The 27,554-nt window shown below is 43.5% G+C and overlaps 1 protein-coding gene across 1 annotated transcript in view; it reads left to right on the top strand.

The window, feature by feature from the left end:
• LOC126209869 (TRAF3-interacting protein 1-like) overlaps positions 1 to 26,841 on the top strand; it is a 183,217-nt gene extending 156,376 nt beyond the window's left edge. The window contains exons 4-5 of the mRNA XM_049938994.1: positions 23,955 to 24,650; positions 26,829 to 26,841. Coding sequence (XP_049794951.1) covers positions 23,955 to 24,650; positions 26,829 to 26,841 — 709 coding nt within the window. The remainder of the gene's footprint in view (positions 1 to 23,954; positions 24,651 to 26,828) is intronic.
• The last annotated feature ends 713 nt before the right edge of the window (positions 26,842 to 27,554 follow it).

Raw genomic sequence — 27,554 nt, 5'->3', positions numbered from 1 at the left:
TTGAGACTGTTGAAGCAGTAAAAGAAAAAGCGACAGAAGTAATGTATGGACTTACCAAAAATGATCTGCAGCATTTCTACGAACAGTGGAAAATTCGTATGGAGCGGTGTAGAGACCGAGGAGGAGAGTACATTGAAGGAGATAACATGAAATTGTAAATAATTGTAAATAAATGTTTTTTCCAGCATCAGTCCGATTTTTTTCTAGCCGCGCCTCGTATAGGACACAGTGTGTACAGGAAAGACACCCACACTGATTTTTATCTTCATGCTACAGCTGCCATTGTCCTTCACAGTACTGAGGATTTCCTCCGTACGCTGTCACACAGGATCCGTGCAATATCAGAGGAGGAGGAGATTAGTCTTTAACGTCCCGTCGACAACGAGGTCATTAGAGACGGTGCGCAAGCTCGGGTGAGGGAAGGATGGGGAAGGAAATTGGCCGTGCCCTTTCAATTGAACCATCCCGGCATTTGCCTGAAGCGATTTAGGGAAATCACGGAAAACCTAAATCAGGATGGCCGGAGACGGGATTGAACCGTTTTCCTCCTGAATGCGAGTCCAGTGTGCTAACCACTGCGCCACCTCGCTCTGTGCAGTATCAGACGAAGAAAGCCTACAAATGTAGCTTAACCACCTTAAACACGTTTTCAAGGAGACCAGATAAGACAAGAGATGAATTAAATGTGCTTTTATATATAAAATATTAGTCCAAGAGACAAAGTAATGATGAAATGGCATATCTGCAGTATGCTGGCCAAGTATTGAACAGGATTCTGGCTCGATGTTACATTTAATGCTCCAAAAAATGGATGCTCCATTAAGCAGGGTGAAAGGTAACTTGGGTTCCATTAACCAGGTGTTTACCATATCCCATGAAAATGCAATAAAGCCGGTATCAGTGAGACTGTATGGACAATCTAAGAAGATGTGGAGAACACAGCAGACACACCAAACCTAAGCAACTAACAAAATATATAGTTGCAGAACACCACATAGCTGCAGGGGACTCCATGACATATGAAGATGGAAGCACTAAGACATCATTTTGGGACTGTTCTCTGAAAGAGGCTATTTAAATACGAGTGGCTGAGGAGCTGATCAAGAGAGACACTGGGTTCACTCTCTGCAAAGCTTGGGTCCCAACATTGAGCCAACAAATCGCAGCATTGGTAGAAAGTTATTTCTGTGGCTGACAGACTACAGGAGTACTGAGAGGCAAGAGTTCGTGTCCAGCATCTGCTGGCTTCAGAGCCCCAGCACTCCATCGCAGCATGAGTCAGCAGTGGAGGAAGGGGTGGCAGCAGTAAGAGCATAAAATAGGCAGGATGTAGCAAAGACTTTCATTTTACAGGTATCACCTGAAGATGCAAGACACGCTGTCTAAATTTCGTGTCATGAAAACAAATGTGCCCATCTTGGCACCTGACAACAGTACAAACATGCGATTTGCTGGGAACGCCTAAGATCACAGATAATTATACTTTTTGTCATCGTTTTTGCATAATTTGTCATCTACAAAAGAACTAAAATATGAAAACTAATGTTGAAGCTTTATCTGTTTAGTACGTCCTAAGGGGTAACAGACTAAACACAAACTAGTAAAATAATAAATACAAATGGTTGGTCTTCTGGGCCCAAAATTTTTTCCAGTTGGCTAGTCCTTAAAGTGTTAAATTTTGAGTGAGAGTCAAATGCTCCACAATTTAAGAAATTCACAACACATTCTAACATTTAATGTAATTCATCTTGGATGAAAGAAAATTAACTTCGTACATAACACTTCTCAAACCACCATTTGCAGTAGTTTCCTGTGGCCTGTTAGAAAAATAAACAGTTGTAACATCATACTCGTTGAAAGTTTGTAACAAAGTACTGCATCATGTTCATCCTAAAGTGTGACACATTCTGATGTTGGCAGACACTTGTGGGTTCACTGCATTTTGTTGTTATAAATGGCATATTTTCCTTCCAACTAAAGTTTTATTCTGGTGTTACTCTTGTTATGTTTTATTGCTGCAGTATTATTCTGCAGAAGCAAGATAAAGTAAAATTCTTTGTTAGAGTGTTCTTACCAGCCAAAATTACTAAAATTTAACTGAAAACTGAACAATGACAAATTTCTGGGATTCTAAAAAAACCCAGGTTTTTCCCAGATTTCCTGGTGCATGAACATCCTGAATATATGTGGTTGACACATGTGAATCTTTATGTTCTCACAATGTTTTAACCTACAAAATTAGAGGAATTCAGCTGTAATCTTACTTTGTCATTTGCTAATATTTTGGCTGTAAACTGCCCAGCCATCCTTGGAAACAGACAGACTGATGGCAAATGAGCTCCACCCAGCTTATGTAACAGTAGGATGAGCTGATTATGTACGAGTACTTGGCAAATCGTGGTGGAAAGAATACCACACAGATGACTGACACACATGCTACTGTGACCCCTTTGAGAAGGACATTTCACAAATCCTGGTCAACAAGGGAGCAGTACTGACACCCAGTTAAGTAACTATTGCCACTGGTAGATTTCACAGTTTGTTATGGTTAAAACTGTTTTTCAAACTTATTTCAGTTGCTTCCCTGAGAACTCAATCCCAGAAGAACACACAGATGTTAAAATCTGGGCATTTTATTAGTCTATACTTTAGCTTGCCTGCCTACAGTGCTCACCCGCAATAGATTTATCGAGTTGTAAGCAGGTAGGTTTCTATGAAACATTCAGTAACTGTATATAAAATACATCTGATATATGATAAATGACACCGGCAGGGAATCCTGTACACCTCCAATTTCTGTGGAAACAAGTCATCCCTCACAGAATCAACAAGCATGCTGCCAGCAGAAAAACTACTTTGACTTTATATCTGGAGAGATGTGACCCATTTTAGAACAAAGAGTCCCTATAAATGATAGGAAGGCCATTTACTAACATTTCCTCTTCAGCATCTTTAAGGTGAAAGAGTCGCTTTCGGTTTGAGCTGCAAAGCATTGCTGATATTCCACAGTGATAGCCATTATCATCAAAATCCGAGATGTTCCAGTTTTCCTGTAGACTTTTTATCAGCGATCTTATGTGCCCTGTGTACGATCTGTACATGTCAGGTCACTGAAGACACCAAGTCGCAGGGTGCCATTGCTTTTACAATGAATCATGGAATCTTAGTAAGAGAAGCCCACCCTCCTTCTGCAACTACTTGGTAAAATAGATCATAATTTACATAGTTCAAGAACTGATTAAGTTTCTCCTAAGCATAGGGCCATACTATGGAAGTGTCATCCCCATACTCCTTTAAGGTGACAGGCTTTAAACATGCAGAGTTCAATACCTCCTACTCAAAATCTACCATGAAAAATTTGGCCACCAAGGGCAAAAGAGACTTCCCACTGAAACCCCATCAGTTTCCTCACAAAATCCAGAACTGAAACAGAAGTGGACAGGAGCACTTTATCATCAATCTGTGCGAATACCTCAAAAGGTGGCAGGACAGTTATTACGTGAAATTTTTAGCAACTGACAAAGTATGGCTACAGCTGAATTCTATGGATCAATAGTGCACATATGTCAGTAAGTTTTCCATGAGACTCCGACGTATATTCAATATAACGAATTAACTTTCAAATAATGTAAGTTGCATGAATAAGTAATATTTACCTGGCATATGTGGGAACAGTTTGGATGGCAGAACACTGGGAGCACGTAATTTTAAGGCAGTAAACAACTGTGCCTTCAGTCCTACCTGAAGATGTCCTGAAAAATAGAAGTATTCACTGAACTTCCATAAAAATGTGACTAATACTACATTGTACTTAACACTTTGTAATCTTTATGGTAGGGTGTATTGACAGGACACACACAATATTGTTATGAAGACACATTCAAGAACGCAAAATAGATGAAACAGTTATTTCAGTACAGTCATTAAGTGACCGACTGAACTATTCCTCAGCAATGACATTTGTCTCAAGATTTCAAGTCCAAGCAATCAAGACAATGGCACTTCCCTCTATATTACATTCCTACAATGTAAACCAAGTTTATAAGATATTACAACAGTTTAATCAGTTTTAATTATAGAAATTTAGCAGTTGCCGCCTTAATAAAATCTCAAAATAAGTTTTCTTGTTAATTTCTTCAGTTTATCAAATATCCCTCCCAGTTGGCTGGTTGGTTTGTGGAATTGAAGGGACCAGACTACTAGGGCCATCAGTCACTCTTTCCATGAACTTTAAACACCCACAAAGATTAAGAACAAACAATGGAAATGACAAGAGATGACACAGGACAAGAAAGACACAGACAGACCAGAAGAAAGGAACTAAAATCACACAGTGTGACAGTGGTTGGCCGACCACAGAAACGAAAAAGGAAAAGCCAACCACCAATAATGCACTAAAAACCCCAGTCTAAAATCTTAGGCCAAAGACCAGACAACACAGAAAAAGGACAAACACTTAGGCCAAGCAATAAAAAACCCCTGCACAAATAAAACTCAGAACTAAATCTGCCATCACAACGTCATCTGATAAAAGTGCAGGAAGCATATCAGGCCGCGCAAACGTCTGCCTGAGCGGATTTGAAAGTGGGCAGTCCAACAAGATGTGGACCACTGTCAAAGAAGACCCGCAGCGACAAAGGTGGGTCCTCACACCACAAAAAACAGCTGTGTGTCGTCCAGGTGTGGCCAATGCACAGCCGGCAGAGCACAGCAGACTACTTGTGAGAGACCCGCAAGGAGGAGCGCCACGCACCAGTAGCCTCCTTGATGGCCCAAAGTTTGTTGGGTGAAGGAAGGGTACACCATTCTTCACCCCAGGTGCAAAGTACCTTCTGCTGCGAAACTGACACGAGGTCATTCTTCAAAAGGCCAATCTCCAAGGCTGGTGCACCGACAGCATGTTTGGCCAGCGTGTCAACATGTTCATTTCCCAGAACGCCAGCATGACCCGGGGTCCACCCAAGGACCACAGAGCGGCTGCAATGGGCAAGAGTACGGAAGGACTCCCGGATAGCCATCACAAGACGAGAGTGAGGGAAACACTGGTCAATAGCTCATAAACCACTCAGGGAATCACTACAGATAACTAAGGACTCACCTGAGCAGGAGCGGATATACTCCAGGGCATGGAAGATGGCGACCAGCTTGGTAGCAGCGTAAGATGACATCATGCGTACGGAATGAAGCCGTTCAAATTTCAGTTTACAGTCTGGTGAGCGGGGGGAGGGGGTGGGGGCGTGTGCTCTCCGCAGTTCACACAGATGGAAGGCGGGGCACATGGAGTATCGGGATGGGATGGACAACCACAATCGCAACATATGAGGCTCCAAGCACAGCGGAAAGACAGATGGCCGAACTTCCAACACTTTAAGCACCACATCGGGTGAGGGATATATGACTTGACAGGACAGCAGTAGATCATCACCTTCACCTTCTCAGATAATGTGTCACCCTCTAAGGCCAGCATTGAGGCACTGGTGGCAGTGGACACACCGGATGAAATGGACACCTCAGGACTAAGTTGGCGCAGAGCTCGTCATTGGACTGTAAAAGAAGGTCCCTGTGGAAGATAACGCCCTGGACCATATTTAAGCTTTTACGGGGCGTGATAGTGACAGAAACATCCCCAGATTCTTACGAGCAAGTAATGCTTGTGACTGGGCAGACGATTCTGTTTTTATCAAGACTGACCCGGACCACATTTCTGACGAGACATCCACCTTCCGGATTTGTCCTCTAAATGCTCTACAAAGAACTGAGGCTTCACGGACACAAAGGATTTCCCATCAGCTCTCTTACAGACTAGACACTGGGGCAAATACGTCTCACTGTCATTCATAGCCTTTCGTTCCTCCCACGGTGTGGCCAGGGAGGGGAATGATTTGGGGTCATATGTGTTTGCATTAAAGTGAGCCCTCTAATGCTTAGAGACTGCTGGTGATTGGCCACCAGCAAGAGAAAATGTGCCATGCTTCATTGCGTGTCATCCGCCCTGATGCCACCTACTCCGACCAAGGGCCCTCCCCTCGGGCGCCACCCAGCCACAGCAAGGGCCACCTGGCAGGAGGGGAGTTAAAGGCGCAGGCATCAGAGCAATCCCTGTGTTGTCAGGGGGCTACAACCAACAGGGTACATGGCAGCCCCACCACAACGAACTGTCTACCATGCTGGATATTAGATGGCAACTGGTCCACAGTGGTCATCAGCGCAGAAAGCAACACTTGAGTATATGGTGGAAATCGCACCCAGGAATGTACCCTCGCCCAAGAGATTGAGAGTGAGTGGGACTGCAATGCAATGACGAATAAGCTGGCTAAAGGTCTCAATGCACGATGGATTCAATGCACTCCTTCCCCAATTGGCTCGCTCATTTTGAAATGTGGTGGTCAAACCCAAGAGGGGACCATCACATAAGGGCTGAAATGTTTGAGACTCCTTTTTGTCACCTCTTACAACAGGCAGAAATACCACAGGCCTATTCTTACCCCCAAACCCGCAGGGGGGCAAGATGTTCTCTCTGAACTGAGAATAAGTAGAGCAGGTTTAAGAACCTAGTGAAAAAAATTTATCACCAGCATAAAAAAACACAAATTTCTTTACAGGCAGACATTGGTCAGATCATCATCATCATATCATCATATCATCATATCATCATATCATCATATCATCATATCATCATATCATCATATCATCATATCATCATATCATCATATCATCATATCATCATATCATCATATCATCATATCATCATACCATCATACCATCATATCATCATACCATCATACCATCATACCATCATACCATCATACCATCATACCATCATACCATCATACCATCATACCATCATACCATCATACCATCATACCATCATATCATATCATACCATATCATCATATCATATATCATATATCATATCATCATATCATATCATCATACCATCATATCATCATACCATCATCATACCATCATCATCATCATCAAAGACTGATTATGCCTTTCAGTGTTCAGTCTGGAGCATAGTCCCCCTTATAAAATTCCTCCATGACCCCCTATTCAGTGCTAACATTGGTGCCTCTTCTGATGTTAAGCCTATTACTTCAAAATCTTTCTTAACCAAATCCAGGTACCTTCTCCTTGGTCTGCCCCGGCTCCTCCTACCCTCTACTGCTGAACCCATCAGTCTCTTGGGTAACCTTGCTTCTCCCATGCGTGTAACATGACACCACCATCTAAGCCTGTTCGCTCTGACTGCTACATCTATAGAGTTCATTCCCAGTTTTTCTTTGATTTCCTCATTGTGGACACCCTCCTGCCATTGTTCCCATCTACTAGTACCCGCAATCATCCTAGCTACTTTCATATCCGTAACCTCAACCTTGTTGATAAGGTAACCTGAATCCACCCAGCTTTCGCTCCCATACAACAAAGTTGATCGAAAGATTGAACAGAGCACAGATAACTTAGTCTTGGTACTGACTTCCTTCTTGCAGAAGAGAGTAGATCGTAGCTGAGCGCTCACTGCATTAGCTTTGCTACACCTCGCTTCCAGTTCTTTCTCTAGGTTGCCATCCTGTGAGAATATGCATCCTAAGTACTTGAAACCGTCCACCTGTTCTAACTTTGTTCCTCCTATTTGGCACTATCCGTTTATATCTCTTTCCCACTGACATTACTTTCGTTTTGGAGGTGCTAATCTTCATACCATAGTCCTTACATTTCTGATCTAACTCTGAAATATTACTTTGCAAACTTTCAATCGAATCTGCCATCACAACTAAGTCATCCACATATGCAAGACTGCTTATTTTGTGTTCACATATCTTAATCTCACCTAGCCAGTCTATTGTTTTCAACATATGATCCATAAATAATATGAACAATAGTGGAGACAGGTTGCATCCTTGTCTTACCCCTGAAACTACTCTGAACCATGAACTCAATTTACTGTCAACTCTAACTGCTGCCTGACTATCCATGTAAAGACCTTTAATTGCTTGTAAAAGTTTGCCTCCTATTCCATAATCTCTTAGAACAGACAACTTCCACCTAGGAACCCGGTCATATGCCTTTTCTAGATCTATATAAAATAGATACAATTCCCTGTTCCACTCATAACACTTCTCCATTATTTGCCGTAAGCTAAAGATCTGGTCCTGACCGGCCTAAACCCACACTGATTTTCATCCAATTGGTTCTTAACTAGTACTCGCACTTTCCTTTCAACAATACCTGAGAAGATTTTACCCACAACGCTGATTAAAGAGATACCTCTGTAGTTGTTACAATCTTTTCTGTTTCCATGTTTAAAGATTGGTGTGATTACTGCTTTTGTCCAGTCTGATGGAACCTGTCCCGACTCCCAGGCCATTTCAATTATCCTGTGTAGTCATTTAAGATCTGACATTCCACTGTATTTGATGAGTTCCGACTTAATTTCATCCACCCCAGCTGCTTTATTGCACTGCAATCTATTGACCATTTTCTCCACTTCCTTAAATGTGATCCTATTTCCATTATCATTCCTATCCCATTGTACCTCGAAATCTGAAACATTACTGATCATATTTTCACCTACATTGAGCAACTCCTCAAAATATTCCCCTCCATCTGCCCAAGGAATCCACAGTATTCACCAGCAGTTCTCCTGACCTGTCCAAAATACTTGTCATTTCCTTCTTACCTCCCTTTAGAAGACTGCTAATTACACTCCAGAATATGGTTTTCCAGCAGCTTGACCCATAGTCTTCAACCTGTTTCCAAAATCTTCCCAAGATTTCTTCTTGGATGCTGCAATTATCTGTTTGGCTTTGTTTCTTTCTTCAACATAACTTTCTCTGTCTACCTGAGTTCTAGTATGTAGCCATTTTTGATACACCTTTTTCCTTTTACAGGCTGCCTTGACTGTGTCATTCCACCAAGCTGTTTGCTTCATCCTACCTTTACACACTACTGTTCCAAGACATCCTTTAGCCACTTCTAGTACTGTGTCCCTGTACCTTATCCATTCCTTTTCCAATAACTGTGATTGACTACATTCAACTAACTGGTACCTTTCTGAGATCGCTGTTATGTACTTGTGCCCGATTTCCTTATCCTGAAGTTTCTCCACTCTTATCCTCCTACATACAGACCTGACCTTCTGCACTTCCAGCCTCACAATCCCAATTTCACTGCAGATTAAATAATTATCAGTGTCATCAAAGAATACCCTGAATACACGTGTGTCCCTCACAGCTTTCCTGAATTTCTGATCTGTTATATAGTCAGTGACAGATCTGGTTCCCTGCCTTCCCAAGTATACCAGTGAATGTTCTTATGTTTGAAAAAGGAGTTTGTGATTACTAAGCCCATACTGGTACAGAAATCCAAGAGTTGTTTCCAGTTCCTGTTGGCCTCCATATCCTCTCCAAATTTACCCATAACCTTTTCATACCCTTCTGTTCGATTTCCAATCCTGGCATTAAAATCGCCCATGAGCAGAACACTGTCCTTGTCCTTTACTCTAACAACTACATCACCGAGTGCCTCATAAAAACTATCCATCTTATCTTGATCTGTCCCTTCACAATGTGAATATACTGACAATCCTAATTTTCTTGCTAGGCACTGTCAAATCTATCTACATCAGTCGTTCGTTTACATACCTTATTGCAACTACGCTGGGTTCCATTTCTTTCCTGATGTGAAGCCCTACACCCCATTGTGCTATTCCTGCTTTGACTCCTGACAGGTAGACCTTTTATTCTCCCACTTCCTCTTCTTTCTCACCCCTTACCCGAATGTCACTAACAGCTAAAACGTCCAGCCCCATCTTACTTGCAGCCTCTGCCAGCTCTACCTTCTTCCCAGAGTAGCCCCCATTGATATTAATAGCTCCCTGGTTTGTCAGAGATGGGACTCCATCACCTCCAAAGGTCCGAGGCATTCTGCTCTGATTGTTGCCAGCATCATATTTGAAGTACCAGCGAAGCAGGTTGCTAGCCTTACTTGCCCTGAGTCCCATTGGGTTTTACCCCTAACGGTTGAGGGACTAACCGGTGGATTTGGTAGTCTTTGCCGTATGAGCACAAAGGTGACCACGACTCAGAATATGTCCGAGATGCCCAGCCTTATTCCAAAGTAACTGGTATCCCGACTGTCGGGACCACTTACTTGGCCACTCATACGTTGCCCGTGGTTCATGAACTAGAACATGACTATAGGAACCCACACCATGAACCACAGATAGAAAACATTAAAAAGCTGAAGAGTCTAGAAGAGAATCCAAGAAATTGGCTTAGAAAATTCTGCATTAAATGATAGAACACACAAAAAACACAAAAATAATACACTACTATACAGTAATGTGACCGGATTGCTTCTATTCCAGTGAATGCCTAGCACTGAGTTACGAATCACACAAACCAGAAATACTAGAAGAATCTTAACGTAGAGTGTGTCTAACAAGCAAACAAGACTAGAAATTAAGAAGGAATGATGAAATATGTCAAAATATAGGAATAATTAACAGAAACATACTGTAGCATTACATGAGTATGTCCCATATAGTCTGATCTACTTTGCGTCACGTGAGTGTAGGGGAGTCTAAACCAGTAGTGACCCATGACATCATATCAACTTGAGATTTTTTTTATACATGTCATTCATTTCTAAATTTTACTGATTATTTACAGAGTAAGGAATCTAATTATGTACAACATAACAGGTAATGAGTTTTAATGAGACAGATATAAATATGTTTTGAAATAGCAAACTTGTTGCATTATGCACGATATGTTTTCTCTTTGTAAGAACAAAAACTTCCGTGTTGCTCGAGTGTGAGATCAAGTAGTAGTATATGTGCTGTAATTTTCACGAATGGGCATAGAACTGTTAATTTACAACCTGCAGTTGATTTAGAAATTATTCTAGGGAACCATGGCCTGACTTTAGTGCAAACAAATCGCGCGTGAATTCTCAAATATCGGTGCGGAGTTCAAGATACATGGCTGGATATCAGGCGTTATCATCGCGTGTGTGATTCAGAAACATTTTCCACAATTTATGGACATTGGCTTGATAATAACCACCTAAGCCTTATATGAGTGGCATAGTAATCATCTTCCTGCTTAAAGCATGCAAGAAGTGATTTACTGTCAGGATACAACAAATATTAATCATTGCATAGTCAGCTTGTTGATACATTGCTTAGCAACTCGAACGGACAGTGATAGAATTATTGAAATGATTTTAAGTATTAATGACCCCCCCCCCCCCCACACACACACACACACACACACACACACACACACACACACACACACACACCAGAAACTAATAACTCTAACAGTGAGTGACTTCTGGATTGGATGTGGATGAGTTTTTTTCAGCTAATTGGTATTAATGAACGTCTTTCGAGGTTGAAACTTTATCAATTGTGTCACACTCCTTCAGTTTAGTAGAAGGATAGATAGTACTAGCTACGCTACTATTTATAGTTTTAAATGAGAAGAGCACATACCTGGTTTTTTTTCTTTTGAGAAACTTTCATACTTCAGTCATCAGTCTTCTCAAACCAGTTGTGAACCACCACACACATGTGCCCCCTTCTCACTACATTTCTGCATAGGAAACCCTGAGATACAGCCGCAGTATGAAGAAGTAAGAAAGAAGAGGAAAGATCAGCGAAAGAAATGGAGCAAAAAGAGAAGGGGAGGTCACAGCATACTTTTGGTCATTTGGTCATTGATACATGACCAAATTACAGCACGATGACGAAACATGTTATTGGTTATCTGGGAAAATAACTTAACAAGCTGGGTCTCAGAAATACTTAAAAATAAAATACAGAACCAGAAACATTTTCATAGTGAAAGTGTCAAATTTTGAAGGAAGCAGTAACGACAGGTGTGAGAAAGTGAAGAAGAAACTATAACACATCAAGGTGAAAAATAAAATATTGGAGGAAAAGTAAATTGTCACATAGTCAAGCTGGGCAAAACAGAAGGCGGAAAAAAATTTTAAACCCTGACAACAGAACTGGCTTTTGAAACTATTTTAGTTTAATGACTGAACCACAAGTGAATGCTTTTTTCTTTGAACACTCTGTAAACTTTATTGCTCCCCCTTCCCAGCTGGTAAGTACCTCTGGTTAGGAACCATTGCTGTAAGTGGTGTTATATCTAGCAATATAAAAAATGCCACATACCTGACAAGTGTTGGCAATGTCTCATTCAGGGGCCAAGGCTCCCAAGGATTCAGGACTGGTGGCAACACAGGCAGACACTGTGTCTCAGCATTCACATCTACTGGTTCCAATCTGTAGACAGAATTTCATTATCAAATACTTATACCCCATACTAAATTTATTTTTACTCAGCAGTAACATTAGTAACAGTTTTCTACTTAGTCATAGTTGATAATTAACTTCATGCAGCTCATTTATTCATTAGCTCTGAAGACTACTTTCAAGCTGCAAAAAGCACCATCACAATTACACATACAAGGTGCATATGCAGAAAAAAAAAATGTTCCCAGATTTCAGTTAATATACACTTTTTCTGGGTGAAAATATGCTTTTTCCGTGTTAATTGACAATATAATTCCCCTCAGTTGTGAAGCTTGTCAGTCCTTTGAATAGTAAAGGTTTTACACACCAGCACTGAAGTTCCTGGCACTTAAACTAAACTCAGCAAAAAAACAATGCATTTTGGGAAAGATCTTTGACTCACAACAACATGTGCACTGCATATTTCTGTATCACTATGAATTTGACCAAATACAGCAAGGTAGCTTCCAAAATCATTGAAATTGAGTTTTTGATACACTTTTGTCAGCAAATCATAGCTTATTCTCCAGCCTGTGACAGCATGTGATTTAGTTGGCAAAAACCAACACCACTGTCAAATAGTGTGAACACAAATTGGAAAAGTTAATGGTTTAAATTAGTATAGAGTATAGCTACAAAAAGCTAAGCTTTCACATATAATATTTATCTTTTTTTAGCATGTTACCATTTAAGATATCAAACACAAATGTGCCAGTAAAATTTTAAATAATGGCTTGAATGGCTGGCTGGTCTGGGTCCAAATTTTTTGTATGTGGCTGGTCTTCAAAGTGTTAAGTTTTGAATGAGAGTCAAACACACTGAAATTTAAAAAATCATTGCACATTCTCACACTTAATTCATCTTGGGTAAAAGGAAATTTGCTTTTCTCAAATCAACCACCATTTACAATATTTTCCCTGCAACCTATTAAAGGCTCTAAACACGAATGGCAGATCATAGCAATCCATCAAATGCTGTGTCGCCTGTGACTGGTCATTCGCCATGACACCCCACACATGAACAATTTGCTTAGCAATTAGCAATATCAGTCAGTATTATGAATGTCGCTGCTAAGAAGTTCTGCTACGGAAAATGAACTGCCGTATCTAGTAGCAGCTGTAGCTGATTTCTGTATCCCAGGAATACTTTCAAAACAAATTTAAAATAAATTATAATTTATAATAATTAAAGGTTTTTTGACATGCTTTTCTTGTGAACTGTAGGTTCCTTTACAGAATACATTAAAGTTTTCACTTACACCACATTGGTTGTGTACATCTTTCGAGTGTGCCAATACAATTCATTTTATGTTTATTAGTCCTCAGTTCCTTTTTTAGCAGCACTACTGAATACCGTAACTTGTCAAATTATATGAAGGAGAGAGATTATATGAAACAAGAGATACATGTGGAACTGTATAATAGACTTGTCTCAACATTTAAATTAAAATGTCCTCTTAATATTACAGTAGTCACATACGACATTCTGTTTGGAAGTTGAAAGCTTTGATAATGCATATAATTATTTCATAACTCAAAATCTTAAGAGGGAGCCCACTGTATCACAACTATGAACTTCACAGCAATTCTGCTTCTGTAGCAGAAGCTTCAAAATGTTAATCAATACAAAATTGGTGGGTGTATTTTGTATTACTTCTTAATATAAATGACAGCTCCAGCTTCCACTTCACTTCTCAGAGTAGTTCATGGTCCCTGGATAACTTTAAATTCTAACGTAAATTTCTTACTCACTGTGGGAAAAGCAAAGCATAACGAAACAAAACTGCACAACCACACTTAATGAATAGAGAAACAAGTCACTGACACATTGCCACACACTGCTACTAGCCAAGCAACCACACTGCATGCACAAATCCCATGCAGTCCATCAGTTTGCCTGGGATTTGCCCACACATGTTTTAGCGGTTCCACCTGCTTTTATTTCTTCGGTTGTAGCTTCACAGTCTTACTTCTTGCTGTTCACAACACCCCAATAATACACAGCGATACATACAGCCAGTGCACTATTGTTTAAACTTTCCATAAGCCTCATTAATAGTGTGCAGGCGAACCTCCACATACTGATAAAATAGTTTTCTGTTCAACATCTACAAGCAGTAAATACATAACCACAAATTTCACAGTTCTTGAAGAATAATCAGGTACACATAGAGCAAACACTGTTACTGTTTTTGCACAGGGCCTAATTGTTTAACATTTATTCCACAGTTAATTTAAAACATTGTTGTTTTAACCAGCACAGATTGCTCATCAAACTCTGTCATGGACAGACTATCATGACCAAAAATCGGGCCCTATATCACAATAATAGGTGCTGAAACTATACATTGTTCGAAGTTTAATTTACAGAAATTACAATTAAAACATAACTCATTGAATTAACTGACTACATAAAAAAATTCTGCCTTTTTAACAGTTTCTTCTACTACAAGAATTAGTCCAAATTATTTGTTTAAATCATGAAATTAACATATACAGTTACACAAACAATATTTTTGGCAAACTTAATTACTTTGGAATTAATTAAGGGCTGGCTTTGCTAACATTTCCGAATAGAGACAAATACTTTAATATGACTAATATTTCATCTTCCAATTAGTACATAATTTATATTTGTTTATGTGTCAGCAATAAAACTTAAGTTACGAAACAATTACTGATTTCACCCTATAATGAAAGAAACTAACTAGTAATACTCAAAATAAATTAGAAAATCAATTACATAAAACTAAGCACAAAATTTGATCTGGTGTTATATTCTTTAAAACTGGGGGCCAATCTTTCTCTTTCATGAAAATGCAGATTATATTCACGTATGCTAATAGTAAATAGTTAAAAGTAACAAAACGGATTTAAGGAGGCAGATGGCAAAACAAAAGGGGAATTAAAATTATCCCAGCTTGTTTCATCACAATGTGTGATCTATGAAGTGACTGGTCACCCCTGCAATCGATCAATGCAATCTGTCACTCGTATGTGGGGCCTTTTAGCAGTGGAAACTGGGAACTAGAATTTAAAAAGCAAAAATGGTGACAAAAATGTTAAAAAGTTAAAGAACAAAAACATTCTGAAGTGCAAAGAATAGTCAAAATACCAGGGTAAAAACAACCACATAAAAATGCTAATTAGTCACTGTCCTCCAACAGGTATCATATGCCCTCTCCAGATCAAAAAAGTACAGCTACCCTTTGGCATTTCCTGAGAAAATTTTTCATCATATCAGTGGACAGAGCAAAAAGATGGTCTACTGCAGAACAATGCTTTTGGAAACTGCATTGAGCAGTGGTTAGAAGGTTTCAGGACTCCAGCCACCAGCCTAAATGGTAATTTACAATACATTCCAAAGCCTTACATACACTACTCGAGAGAGAGATGGGGCAACAGCTAGAGGGAAGATGTTTGTCCTTTCCAGGTTTTGGAATAGGAATGACGATCGCTTCCTGCCATTTTCTGGGAATGGTACTGTCTGTCCAAATTCGATTATAAAGGCAAAGGAGGTAACGTAGACTACGGCATGACAAATACAGCAACATTTGGACATGGATGCAATCCGGTTCTGGAATGGAAGAGCGAGATGAAAAGAGTGCGTGTTGGAGTTTCCGCATAGAAAAAAAAACAGTATTACACTTTTCAGAATTTTGAGAGGTCACACTGCTGCTCATTTCTTCAGGAGAAAGGCTGGAATGTAAGTAGAAGAGCTCGAAATCTCAGCAAAGTGTTGACCCAATGAGTTAGAAATTGCAATTGGATCCATTAACAGGGGCGGGCAGGAATTTTGCACGCGTGCAGTTAACAGGTGTTCTGCATGCACACAGGGGCAAGCTGGCCACCCGCTTCTCTCCCCTCCCCACCATACCACCTCTCCGCTTCTTCCTCTGTAATGCGTTTTGTTTCCTGGCCTGCTTTATTGAATGAAAGTAATCATCGTTTGAAAGAGTACCTATTACGTACGATACATTTTATTTAATTATCACAGGTGGAGTTTAAAATACGTTTAATGCCTGGAACAAATTTCTACATACAGACAAACTCAAACAGTTACGCAAATTTTCATTACTGATGTTTGCTCTTAACCGAGACTTATTAATTTTCATAACAGAAAAAAAATCTGTCACAAACATATGTCGAGCCAAACATTGACATTATCTTCTCGGCTTCACGATGGAGACGAGGAAACTTGCTGTGGAAAGTCGTGATAAAAATCTATCACACGTCTTGCCAAAAGGAACCTGTCTCTCAGACGAGAAATACGCTGTAGACCTATTAATTCCATTTGCAAACTGGGATGAAAATCATCTACAGAAACAGCAGATTCTCTCGAGAACTATTCAAAACCTTGGGATAAGTAAGATATATCCCCAAATCGCTTGAGAAATTCCTCTTATTGCACTAAGAACGGCAACATACTGAAATTTATTATAATGGCGTTCAATATTAAACTTCCGCTGACCAGCGAGAATACTGTCACATATTATACATTTCCAATTTTCACGTTTTTGCACAGAGAAAAAAATGATTCTCTGTTTCCTTGATTCACTCTGCGTTTTCCGGTTACTGAAATTCACTACATAGTGGTCGCTTCGCTTCAACGTCCGCAGCTTAGCCTGGAACTATACTGCGGCAACCTGCCGGCTGTCGCCACTGCTCCGTTCGACGATTGCACGCGAGCAGCACACGTGCAGCGCTGTGTGCTCATGAGCTGCATGCAACGTTTGCCCGCCCCTGCATTAAGCTATCTTGCGCGACAGTTAGCCCAGAGATCTGGGAGAAACTGGATGTGCCGAATAACCGTCAAATTCTACTCCAATCTACACATGAGAGTGAGGGTATTAAAGTCTCAGCTTGCCTTCTTGCTATCACAGATGATGTGATGGCAACATGCATGTAACTGCTTATAGCAGATACAGTTAGTTGGCCAACATAGGATGATGGCAGAAATCGCAAAGAGCACGTCTCTGCTCACATGTCATGGCACACCTCATTCCACCAACGAACTGTGGGGTGTGGGTGTGTGTGTGTGTGTGTGTGTGTGTGTGTGTGTGTGTGTGTGTGTGTGTGTGTGTGTGTGTGTGTGGAGGGGGGGGGGAGGGGGGGGGTGCACGAATGGGAGGTGGGAGGTATTAAACATCCCGCAGCTGTAAGAATAACTTCTGTAACACGAGTTTCCTGATCACCGATGCTAGGAAATTGACGGTCATCAAATGTTGCTAGAGAGGAAAAGTGTCCAATCAGCTTAAGAAAACTTCCAGTGTCGTGGGCACATAGAAAGCAGTTGTGGCTGTAATCAAAGGACACATGGAAAACAGTCACTCAAGTGTGTATCAGCAAGGGCAAACCATTTGACAAGCCAAGCTAGCTGAACAGTACTGACTGAAAGGTTCAAATGAGGGTAGGTTGCCATGGAGGCAGACAAAAATTTAGGTTCCCCAGCGTTGAGGCAAACAAGATCCGCTTCGTGGAAGAGGTCAAACAATAGGAAGCCTCTCTGACAAGGATGTAGAGATCACCAAAGCGGATGGTGGGCATTGAAGTCCTCAACCAGCAAATGGGGGCAGGGGGAGGGGGAGGGAGCTCACCAAGGAGATTGAGATCAGCTCTTGCCACTGCTGTGGATAATGTAAGTTCCCCGTGTGCCAGAGTACCATCAACAGAGGGGAGATCAAACAGAACTGATTGGAAATGAGGGAAGACAAAGTGATCATAGGGGCATAGCTTTGTTTCCTGAAGACAGAAGACGACCAGGGAGTAGCATCATAAGATGATTGACGATTCATCCCGGTTGGAGCAAATTCCACAGATATTCCAATGACATAGGGTGGAAAGATAAAGGAAAATCTCACCACGGTTACTGTCAACTCTATGACCGCTGAGAGCCAGCAGTGTGGAATGGCATTCAGCCAGAGGCAGAAGATCCTGATGCATAGGTTATTCAGGGGCAGCTCCTGCCACCAGTGATCAGCCGGTTGATCGGTTGCCAGCAGTGCATCTCAGCGACACGGAAGACAGCCGAGGGCAGCTACCACTGGGTGACGCTGTAGAAGACACACACCATGGCAGAGAAGGAGAGGAACTGTTTTTATGAGTCTTCTTTGAAGCAGGACAGAGATGAGGGAGGAGCCAATGGTTGCGAGGTCTGGGTACATAAAAATCTTCACAAGTAGGCTCTTTTTTGGAAGCCTGGGCATCCGATTTTGGGGCCCATGATTTAGCAGGAGCTGATGAAGGTTGAGGCTTAGAGTGAGCAGGTGATAGTGCAGTGGTTGAACAGGCAATCTTTGGTCTGGCCAATCTGACGACCGTGGCACTAAATGTGAGGTTGCAAGTCTGCATGGCTACCTCCTTAATAGGTCGAGGTGAGGTGAGGTGAGGACAGTATTATATTTACCCACTGGGAGCACAGTGGGCTTTCTACTTGCAAATAAGTTACGAGCAGCAAAGAAGGTAGACACCTTTCACTTCACTCAGATTTCCTGAATGATTCCTTCATCTTTAAAAATACATGACTGGCTGGTATGATTGCTGACACAAATAGCAATGCATAGGGTTGGGTATGTAAGGGCAAACAAACTATTTCATATCCTGCTTTAATGTTCGATGGAAGCTGAACTCTGTTGAACATCAAGATGAAAGTGCGGGTCAGTACCAATTCCTTCTGAACCCTTTTCATGACTGTACGACCGTTACACCCTGATTGGACAGGTAATTTTGAATGTTCTCACTGGATAATGTGTCAAGTGATCTAGAATAAACCACCCCGCACAATGAGTTTAAAGTGTGGTGCGCTTCCACCCAGACAGGGAAGGAGTGTAGCAGTGTAGTTCGAAGCAATTTATGTGCCTGGAGGGCACTGTGTCTAGCAACAAGTTGCTATTTCATAACCGGGAGCAAGACTTTACAGGACCTGCAATTGCATTGACACCTTTCTGAATAATGAAAGGGTTGACTGTGGAGAAGTCTTCACCTTCGTCAGGCTGAGAAACAACTAGGAACTTTGGCACTTATGAAAGAATTGTCCAAGGCTGAGACTTTTCTAGCTTTCTCTTGTGGGCAGAAGTAGAAGAAACAATTGCGGAAGTATCCCCCATGATTACCAGTGTCTCCAATGGCACACTCCTTCCTAGTGGGGGCCTCTGAGTGCACTCCCGCCTTAGGTGATTGTCCACCCCTCAGGTCTCACCTCCCAAGAAACTGACAGACCAATCAGCACATTTGGAAGGTACCTTTTTTTGTGGTTTTAGGGCGCACAACTTCAATCGTCATTAGCGCCCAGACTACACTAGGAATGCACCGCGAGGCACAAGTTTAAAACAGCAACGAAACGGAAAACACGATAAAAGACAGATTGACAGGCATAGGATTAAAAAAACAGCATAATCAAATGTCCTTAGACAGGTTTGTCAAGTTGATAAAACTAAGAACGCGAGCAGCTGCTCCTGGGTCATCTGCTAAAATGGCATCTAGAGTACATGGCAGGCCAAGATCAAGACGCAGTGTATTAAAATCCGGACAGGACGTTAAAATGTGGCGGACCTTCAGCAATTGCCCACATGGGCAGAACGGCACCGGCGCAGCCGTCAGCAGATGGCGATGGCTGAACCGGCAGTGTCCAATTTGTAACTGGGCCAAAACGACCACCTCCCGCCGAGAAGGGCATGAGGAGGACGTCCGAGACGCGGGAAGAGGTTTCAAGGCCCGAAGCTTGTTGTCCGTAAGTGCAGCCCAATTGGCATGCCACAGCGATAAAATGCGCCGACAAATGACCCTGCTACAATCTGATGAAGGGACACAACAAGAAGCTGTCCGAGGCTGGAGGACTGCAGCCTTGGCCGCGGCATCTGCAGCTTCGTTCCCAGGGATACAGACATGGCCAGGAACCCACATAAAGCTAACTGGAGAACCGTCATCCACCTGCTGCTGAAGAGAACGTTGGATCCGGTGCACGAAAGGGTGAACCGGATACGGATCACTGAGGCTCTGGATGGCGCTCAGGGAATCGAAGCACCCCATTCTCCTGGCGAAAGGTGTGACAGGACAGAACCCACACGTACCCTGAACTGTCGATCCATTAAAAAGGAACGAATAAAAAGAGGGAGGCGACCACGAAGGGCCCATGTATGCATGGTGCGGAAAATGCCCGCCCTCCAACAGGTGTCGTAAGCCTTCTCCAAATCGAAGAACACAGCCGCGGTCGGGCGCTTCCACAAGAAGTTTTTCATAATGAAGGTCGACAAGGTAACCAGATGGTCAACAGCAGAGCGGAGCCTACGAAATCCACATTGTACGTAGTAAGTAGGGGTCGAGATTCGAGCAGCCAAACCAAACGAGAGTTAACCACTGGCTCCATCACCTTACAGACACAGCTGGTAAGCGAGATGGGTCGATAACTGGAAGGCAAGTGCTTGTCCTTCCCCGGCTTAGGAATCGGTACAACAATAGACTCGCGCCAGCATGCGGGAACATGTCCCTCAGTCCAGATGCGATTGTAAGTACTAAGAAGAAAACCTTTACCCGCAGGAGGAAGGTTGTTCAGCATCTGAATATGAATAGAATCAGGCCCTGGAGCGGAGGACCGTGACCGGGCAAGTGCATTTTCGAGTTCCCGCATGGTGAATGGGGCATTATAACTTTCACGATTCGAGGAGCGCAAGTTAGGTGGCCTAGCCTCCTCTGCCTGTTTTTGGGGGAGGAAGGCAGGGTGGTAATGAGCGGAGCTTGAAACCTCTGCGAAAAAGCGGCCGAAGGCATTGGAGACATCCTCAGGGGCCACAAGGACGTCATTTGCGACCGTCAAGCCAGAAACTGGTGAGTGGACCTTAGTGCCAGATAGCCAGCGCAGGCTACCCCAGACAACAGAAGGAGTAAAACTGTTGAAGGTGCTTGTGAAAACAGCCCATCTGGCTTTCTTTAATAATACGACGACACTGCGCATGTAATCGTTTATAATTGATTCAATTCGCCACTGTAGGATGGCGTTTAAAGGTGCATAAAGCACGTCGACGAGCATGTAAAGCATCTCTACATGCTGCAGTCCACCAGAGGACCAGTACGCGACATGGAGAAGAAGTAGTGTGAGGGACGGAATATTCAGCAGCAGTGAGAATGACTTCTGTGAGGTGTGCGACCTGCTGTTCTGCAGGTGTGCAGCTTGTGAAGGTTTGATCCTGAAAGGTCTCCCTGGAAGAAAAGAGCCCCCAGTCTGCTTTGGAGATGTTCCAACTAGTTGAGCACGGAGAGAGGGTATGATGCAGGAGATGGATAACACACAGGAAGTGGTCGTTCGAATATGTATCAAAGTGCATACCACTCATACCATTGTGCAAGTTGGGTAGTACATATAGAGAGGTCTAAATGGGAATAGGTGTGAGATGTGTCCGAAAGAAAAGTAAGGGTGCCAGTGTTGAGGCAGACAAGATTGAGCTGGTTGAAAAGGTCTGCTAACAGGGAGCCCCTCGGGGAGGATGCTGGAGAGCCCCAAAGGGGATGGTGGGCATTGAAGTCTCCAGTTAACAAAAATGGTGCAGGGAGCTGAGCCATAATTTGCATCATGTCTGCCCTGGTAACGGCAGACGACGATGGAGTGTAAATGGTACAAATGGAAAATGTAAAAGTGGGGAGAGTAATTCGAACGGCAACTGCCTGCAGGCCGGTGTGCAATGTGATAGGATCGTAGTAAATATCATCCCGGACCAGCAACATAACCCCTCCATGAGCCGGAATACCTGCCACAGGGGGTAGGTCAAAACGCACAGATGTGTAGTGTGCCAATGCAATTTGATCGCATGGGCGTAGCTTCGTTTCCTGGAGGGCTACGACGAGCGGACGGTGCAAGCGGAGCAGCAACTTCAAGTCCTCTGTTGGAGCGAATGCTGCGAATATTCCAGTGAATAATTGCCATCGTGAGAAGAAAAAGAAGATGAAAGAAGGGGTCACCTCGAAGGCTGCTGAGGGCCTGGCTTCGAGCGAGCACTGCTGCTGCTGTCAGTAGGCGGACAGTCATCATCCATTGGTTCTATAGGTTCATTGGCCATCTTGTTAAGATGGCCGTGAGGGGGAGCTTCCTCCGCTGGTGAACAGCCAGATGTTCAGCTACCAGCGGTGCGGCCAGGCGAAACGGATGACGGCCTGGGGTGGCAACTGCTGGGTGGTGCAGGAGAAGAAATGCGCCGTGACGGAGAAGGAGAACTGTGCTGCCTATGAGCCTTCTTGGAAGGTCGTTTAGTGGAAGTACTGGTCGATGGCTGGGAGTTCGAGGTACGTAGGAAGTCTGCACGGACGGTTCCTTCTTGATGGCCCGTGCATCTGACTTCTGGGTCTTCATCTTGGCAGAAGCTGATGAAGGTGCTTGTGTCTGAGGGGTGACAGGAGGAAGAGGAGACGTCGACCGGGCGATCTTAGCACTGGCCGAACGGACGACCGTAGTGCTGAAGGTCAGATCACCTGTCTGCGTCGCCACCTCCCTGGTAGTCCGAGGAGAGGCGAGGATAGTACTGTATTTCCCCGCTGGGAGCAGCGTGGGCTTCCTACTAGCAAATAGCTTGCAAGCAGCCGAGGTGGACACTTTCTCTTTGACCCGAATTTCCTGTATACAGCGTTCTTCCTTGTAGATGGGACAGTCGCGGGAGGATGCTGCATGGTCACCCTGACAGTTCACACAACGAGGAGACTGAGGTGGACAGTCACCCTCATGGGCATCCCTGCCACAAGTGACATTTAGCCGCATTGGAACGAGACTGGCGAGTGTGATTAAAATGCTGACACTGGTAGCAGCACATAGGTGTCGGGACATAGGGGCGAACAGAAATAACCTCGTAGCCCGCTTTGATGCGCGACGGCAGCTGAACACCATCAAAGGTCAAGGAAAGTGTCCGGGTCGGTACAAGGTCATTGTTGACCTTTTTCATGACCCTATGGACAGCCGTCACGCCCTGCTCAGCGAGGAAAGACTGAATCTCCTCTTAAGTCAATCCGTCGAGTGATCTAGTATATACCACACCGTGAGACGAATTCAAAGTGCGGTGAGCCTCCACCCGGACAGGGAACGTGTACAGGAGTGTGGCCCAAAGCAGTTTTTGTGCCTGAAAGGTGCTCTCAGTTTCTAGTAACAAGGTACCATTACGCAACCTGGTACAAGACTTGACAGATCCGGCTATGGCATCTACACCCTTCTGGATAATGAAAGGGTTGACAGAGGAAAAATCCTTTCTGTCCTCAGATCGAGAAACTACGAGGAACTGTGGGGCAGGCGGTAGTACTTTTGTCACTGGTGGCTGGTTAAGTTTCTGTTTTTGGGCAGAAGTCGAGAGAGAAGGAGAGAAATCCATTGCGGAGGAATCCCCACGATTGCCAGTGTCTCCAATGGCGCACTCCTTCCTTGTGGAGACCCTCTCAGAGGGCACTCCCGCCTTAGGTGAATGTTTACACCTCAGGTCACACGTCCCGAGAAACGGACGGAGGGACCAATCGACATGGTCGGAAGGTGTCAGCTCAGGCAATCACCCCTCCCTGGGCCTGGCCTTTACCAGGGGGTACGTGCGTGCCTTACTTGTCTACCCAGGGCGGGGACTTATGCATTACCCCGTCACCAGCTACACGTGCGAACGCGTGGGTCTGCCTTCAGGCACGCACAGGAAGGAAGAAGAGGAAAAAGAAGGGAGAGAGGGAGAGAAAGGACAGACTGTCTCAAACGCCGAGGCGGAGAACAGAGGAGGCAAGGAGCAGAAGGCAAGGAGCAGAAGGCAAGGAGCAGAAGGCAAGGAGCAGAAGGCAAGGAGCAGAAGGCAAGGAGCAGAAGGCAAGGAGCAGAAGGCAAGGAGCAGAAGGCAAGGAGCAGAAGGCAAGGAGCAGAAGGCAAGGAGCAGAAGGCAAGGAGCAGAAGGCAAGGAGCAGAAGGCAAGGAGCAGAAGGCAAGGAGCAGAAGGCAAGGAGCAGAAGGCAAGGAGCAGAAGGCAAGGAGCAGAAGGCAAGGAGCAGAAGGCAAGGAGCAGAAGGCAAGGAGCAGAAGGCAAGGAGCAGAAGGCAAGGAGCAGAAGGCAAGGAGCAGAAGGCAAGGAGCAGAAGGCAAGGAGCAGAAGGCAAGGAGCAGAAGGCAAGGAGCAGAAGGCAAGGAGCAGAAGGCAAGGAGCAGAAGGCAAGGAGCAGAAGGCAAGGAGCAGAAGGCAAGGAGCAGAAGGCAAGGAGCAGAAGGCAAGGAGCAGAAGGCAAGGAGCAGAAGGCAAGGAGCAGAAGGCAAGGAGCAGAAGGCAAGGAGCAGAAGGCAAGGAGCAGAAGGCAAGGAGCAGAAGGCAAGGAGCAGAAGGCAAGGAGCAGAAGGCAAGGAGCAGAAGGCAAGGAGCAGAAGGCAAGGAGCAGAAGGCAAGGGAATAAGTAAGGCAGTGAGATGGAGAAGAACAAAGAAAGGAACCAACCAAAGGAAGGAAGAAACCATAAGAAAGGAAAAACCAAAATGACCGCAAATATAGGTCATGGAACAGTCCGTCTCCGGACGCAGGCACTAACTACCCCCTTGAGGGGTAGGGACTCCTTTTAGTCTTTTAGTCACCTCTTACGCCAGGCAGGAATACCTCAGGTCTATTCTAACCCCCGGACCTGCATAGGGGGGGGGGGGAGGGGGGGGGGGAAGGTACCTGCTCAGATAATCACCCTTTCCTGGGCCAGGTCTTTACCAGGGAATATGTATGTGTCCTACTTGTCTACCCGGGGCTGAGAATCGTGCATTACCCCTTCACCAGCTACATGTGGGAATGCATGGGTTGGCCTTCAGACAAGCACATGGAGGAAAGAAAGAGGAAAGGGAGGAACAAAGAAAAGGAAAGAAGAGAAGAATTCTCAAATGCCACAGTGGAGAAGAGGGTAAAGAGAAGAATCAAGGAAAAGGAGGACAGAGACTTTCCTGTATAGAGAAAGAAGAGGAACCACGTCTTACAGTCACAAGCGTCCAGCTCTGAATGTACGCATAAAACATACTCCTAAAGAGTGGGAGAGGGATGTGGAAAGGGAAGGTATGCAGTGCAGAACAGAAAGATTGATGCAATAGCTCAGGGTCTCATGCTCACCATGCACGTATCTACAGCAGAGTTGTGTACCCAGGGAGGGGGAGTGTAGGAAGAGAGTAATGTTTCAAACCTGACCCAGTACTGTAGGGCAGCTACAGTATGCCTGCTATTATAGGTATAAGAATGAACACTAACTCAAGGGCTATCCAAAACATTTTACACCTCAACTCCTATCAGTAGAATCCAAGATATGACCTGCTGAAAAATTGCAATTTTTTGCGTAGTTTTTCAGAACATTCTGGTATGATGCATGGACTGAAATCACTATTCAATACTAATACAATTCCTTGGTGTCTAAAGGCTACCCCTCTGCATTACGTACCCTCATTGCTGAAATGACTGCATTCACACAATGAAAAATCCAGGATGGAACAGGAGATGCAAAGTCATAGATAGGCAAAAAAAAGGGTTGTCAAACAAAGCTTTCAATCAAATGGGCCTTGTACCATGTCCCACTAATCCTACTTGTCTTATGAAGGTACTGTACCTTACTAATTGGTGGCCTGGCACATTCTGCCACATTGTAGGATCTGCCACTGGCTGCAGCCTGGAAAGTTGCATATTAGCAGTTTTTAGACAGTTTAATACCAGAAATACCAAAACATTAAACTTACAAAAGGAAGCCACAAACAATTTTATGATTTCATTTGCCTCAGAAAACATTTTAAAAGAAAGTGTCAATTTATCTATCAGAAAGCTATTAGTCTTTAGCTTCTTAACACTGTATGTTTCCAACTTTTATTCCCTGCAGTAGTCAAACTGTGCTTTCCATTTATCTTCATCTATGCCACCAACCCTTTAACTGTTACAGTAAGTAGGTAAAGAACATGCTAAGTTTACAGAAAAAGCTACCTGACAATGTTTACTGTTCCTGGGTTCAAAATACAATCTTGATGATGCACTTCTTGGGCTGGCCTTTCATTCTGCTGCTGCATTTTATGATGACACTGCAAATAATACAAATGAAATATTACTTGTCAAAGCCATCAGTCTCTCTGCAATAACTAATCTCAATCATGTAACAGGTGACTGCAAAACTGGAGTACAAAGCAGCACACAACATTATGTGTGTACAAGTTTCTTGACAGCTGGAATCACTTGCTCATTGCAATATTAAATTAGATCATGATCAGAAACTAGTGTTAGTTGTGACCACAAAGTCAGCTGGAATTCATATACTTTCTCGAAAGAAATTAATAGGAAAGTTTATTTTTAGTTTAATATGTGTGTGTGTGTGTGTGTGTGTAAAATAATGTAGGCCTAGTGAGCATAAAGCACACTGTCCATATGTAGAATGGGGAAGATACGCGATCCAAGTTAGACTGAGTACATATTTTGATGGCCTGGAGGCTCGGCACAAGCATTTAAGAAACTGCAGGACTTTGTGTTCAAGGTGTGCTATGGTGGTTTAATATGTGGTGAAATCACAGTGGTCTCTTTTTGTTTTAGGGCGCAAAAATAACTATGGTCATATGCACCCATGTTAAAACCATAGAACACAAAGAAAAAATGAGTTAAAACATCCACACATTAAGCCCAATCGACAGAAGGAAAGACAGCTAAAAATGTCCAAAAAATATTCCACAGAGAAATGAAAGTCCTGAACTAAAGATTAAATGTCCTCCACCATATTGCTACATTGGATAAAAAGTAAAACACCGTCAACCGCCCTTGCTAAAATCACCAGGTACTCATACGGGAAACATAAATGAGAATGCAAGTGGTTAAAAAATGGCAGTCAATTGGGAAATGGTGAACCATCAAAGATTGATGGCAATGAGCGCAAAGAAGTGGGAGAGCACTGGAGCACTACTTAACTGATGGTGAAGGCTAAAAGAACAGTGCCCAATACACAACCTAGCCAGAACAATCTCCTCGCAACAAGAAGGCTGAGAAGGCCATCCAAGCTGGTGGGAGAGGTTTAATTCCCTGGAGCTTGCTCCCATGAAGGGAAAACCAGTGCTGATGCCAAAGTGACACCACCTGTTGACAGACGGCAAACCAGTGATGATCAGAGGGCACGAAAGAATTAGCGAGCTGAGGAACGGGGACTGCAGCCTTGGCAGCAGCATCAGCAGCCTCGTTTCCCATCACACCGACACAATCAGGAACCCAAATAAACTTCACAGTGGTTCCATCAAGAGTGATCAAGTGTCCACTTTCCTAGACCCATTG

The sequence above is a fragment of the Schistocerca nitens genome, chromosome 10, assembly GCF_023898315.1.
Source record: "Schistocerca nitens isolate TAMUIC-IGC-003100 chromosome 10, iqSchNite1.1, whole genome shotgun sequence".
NCBI classification, from domain to species: Eukaryota; Metazoa; Arthropoda; class Insecta; order Orthoptera; family Acrididae; genus Schistocerca; species Schistocerca nitens.
This window is presented reverse-complemented; position numbering and strand designations above follow the sequence as displayed.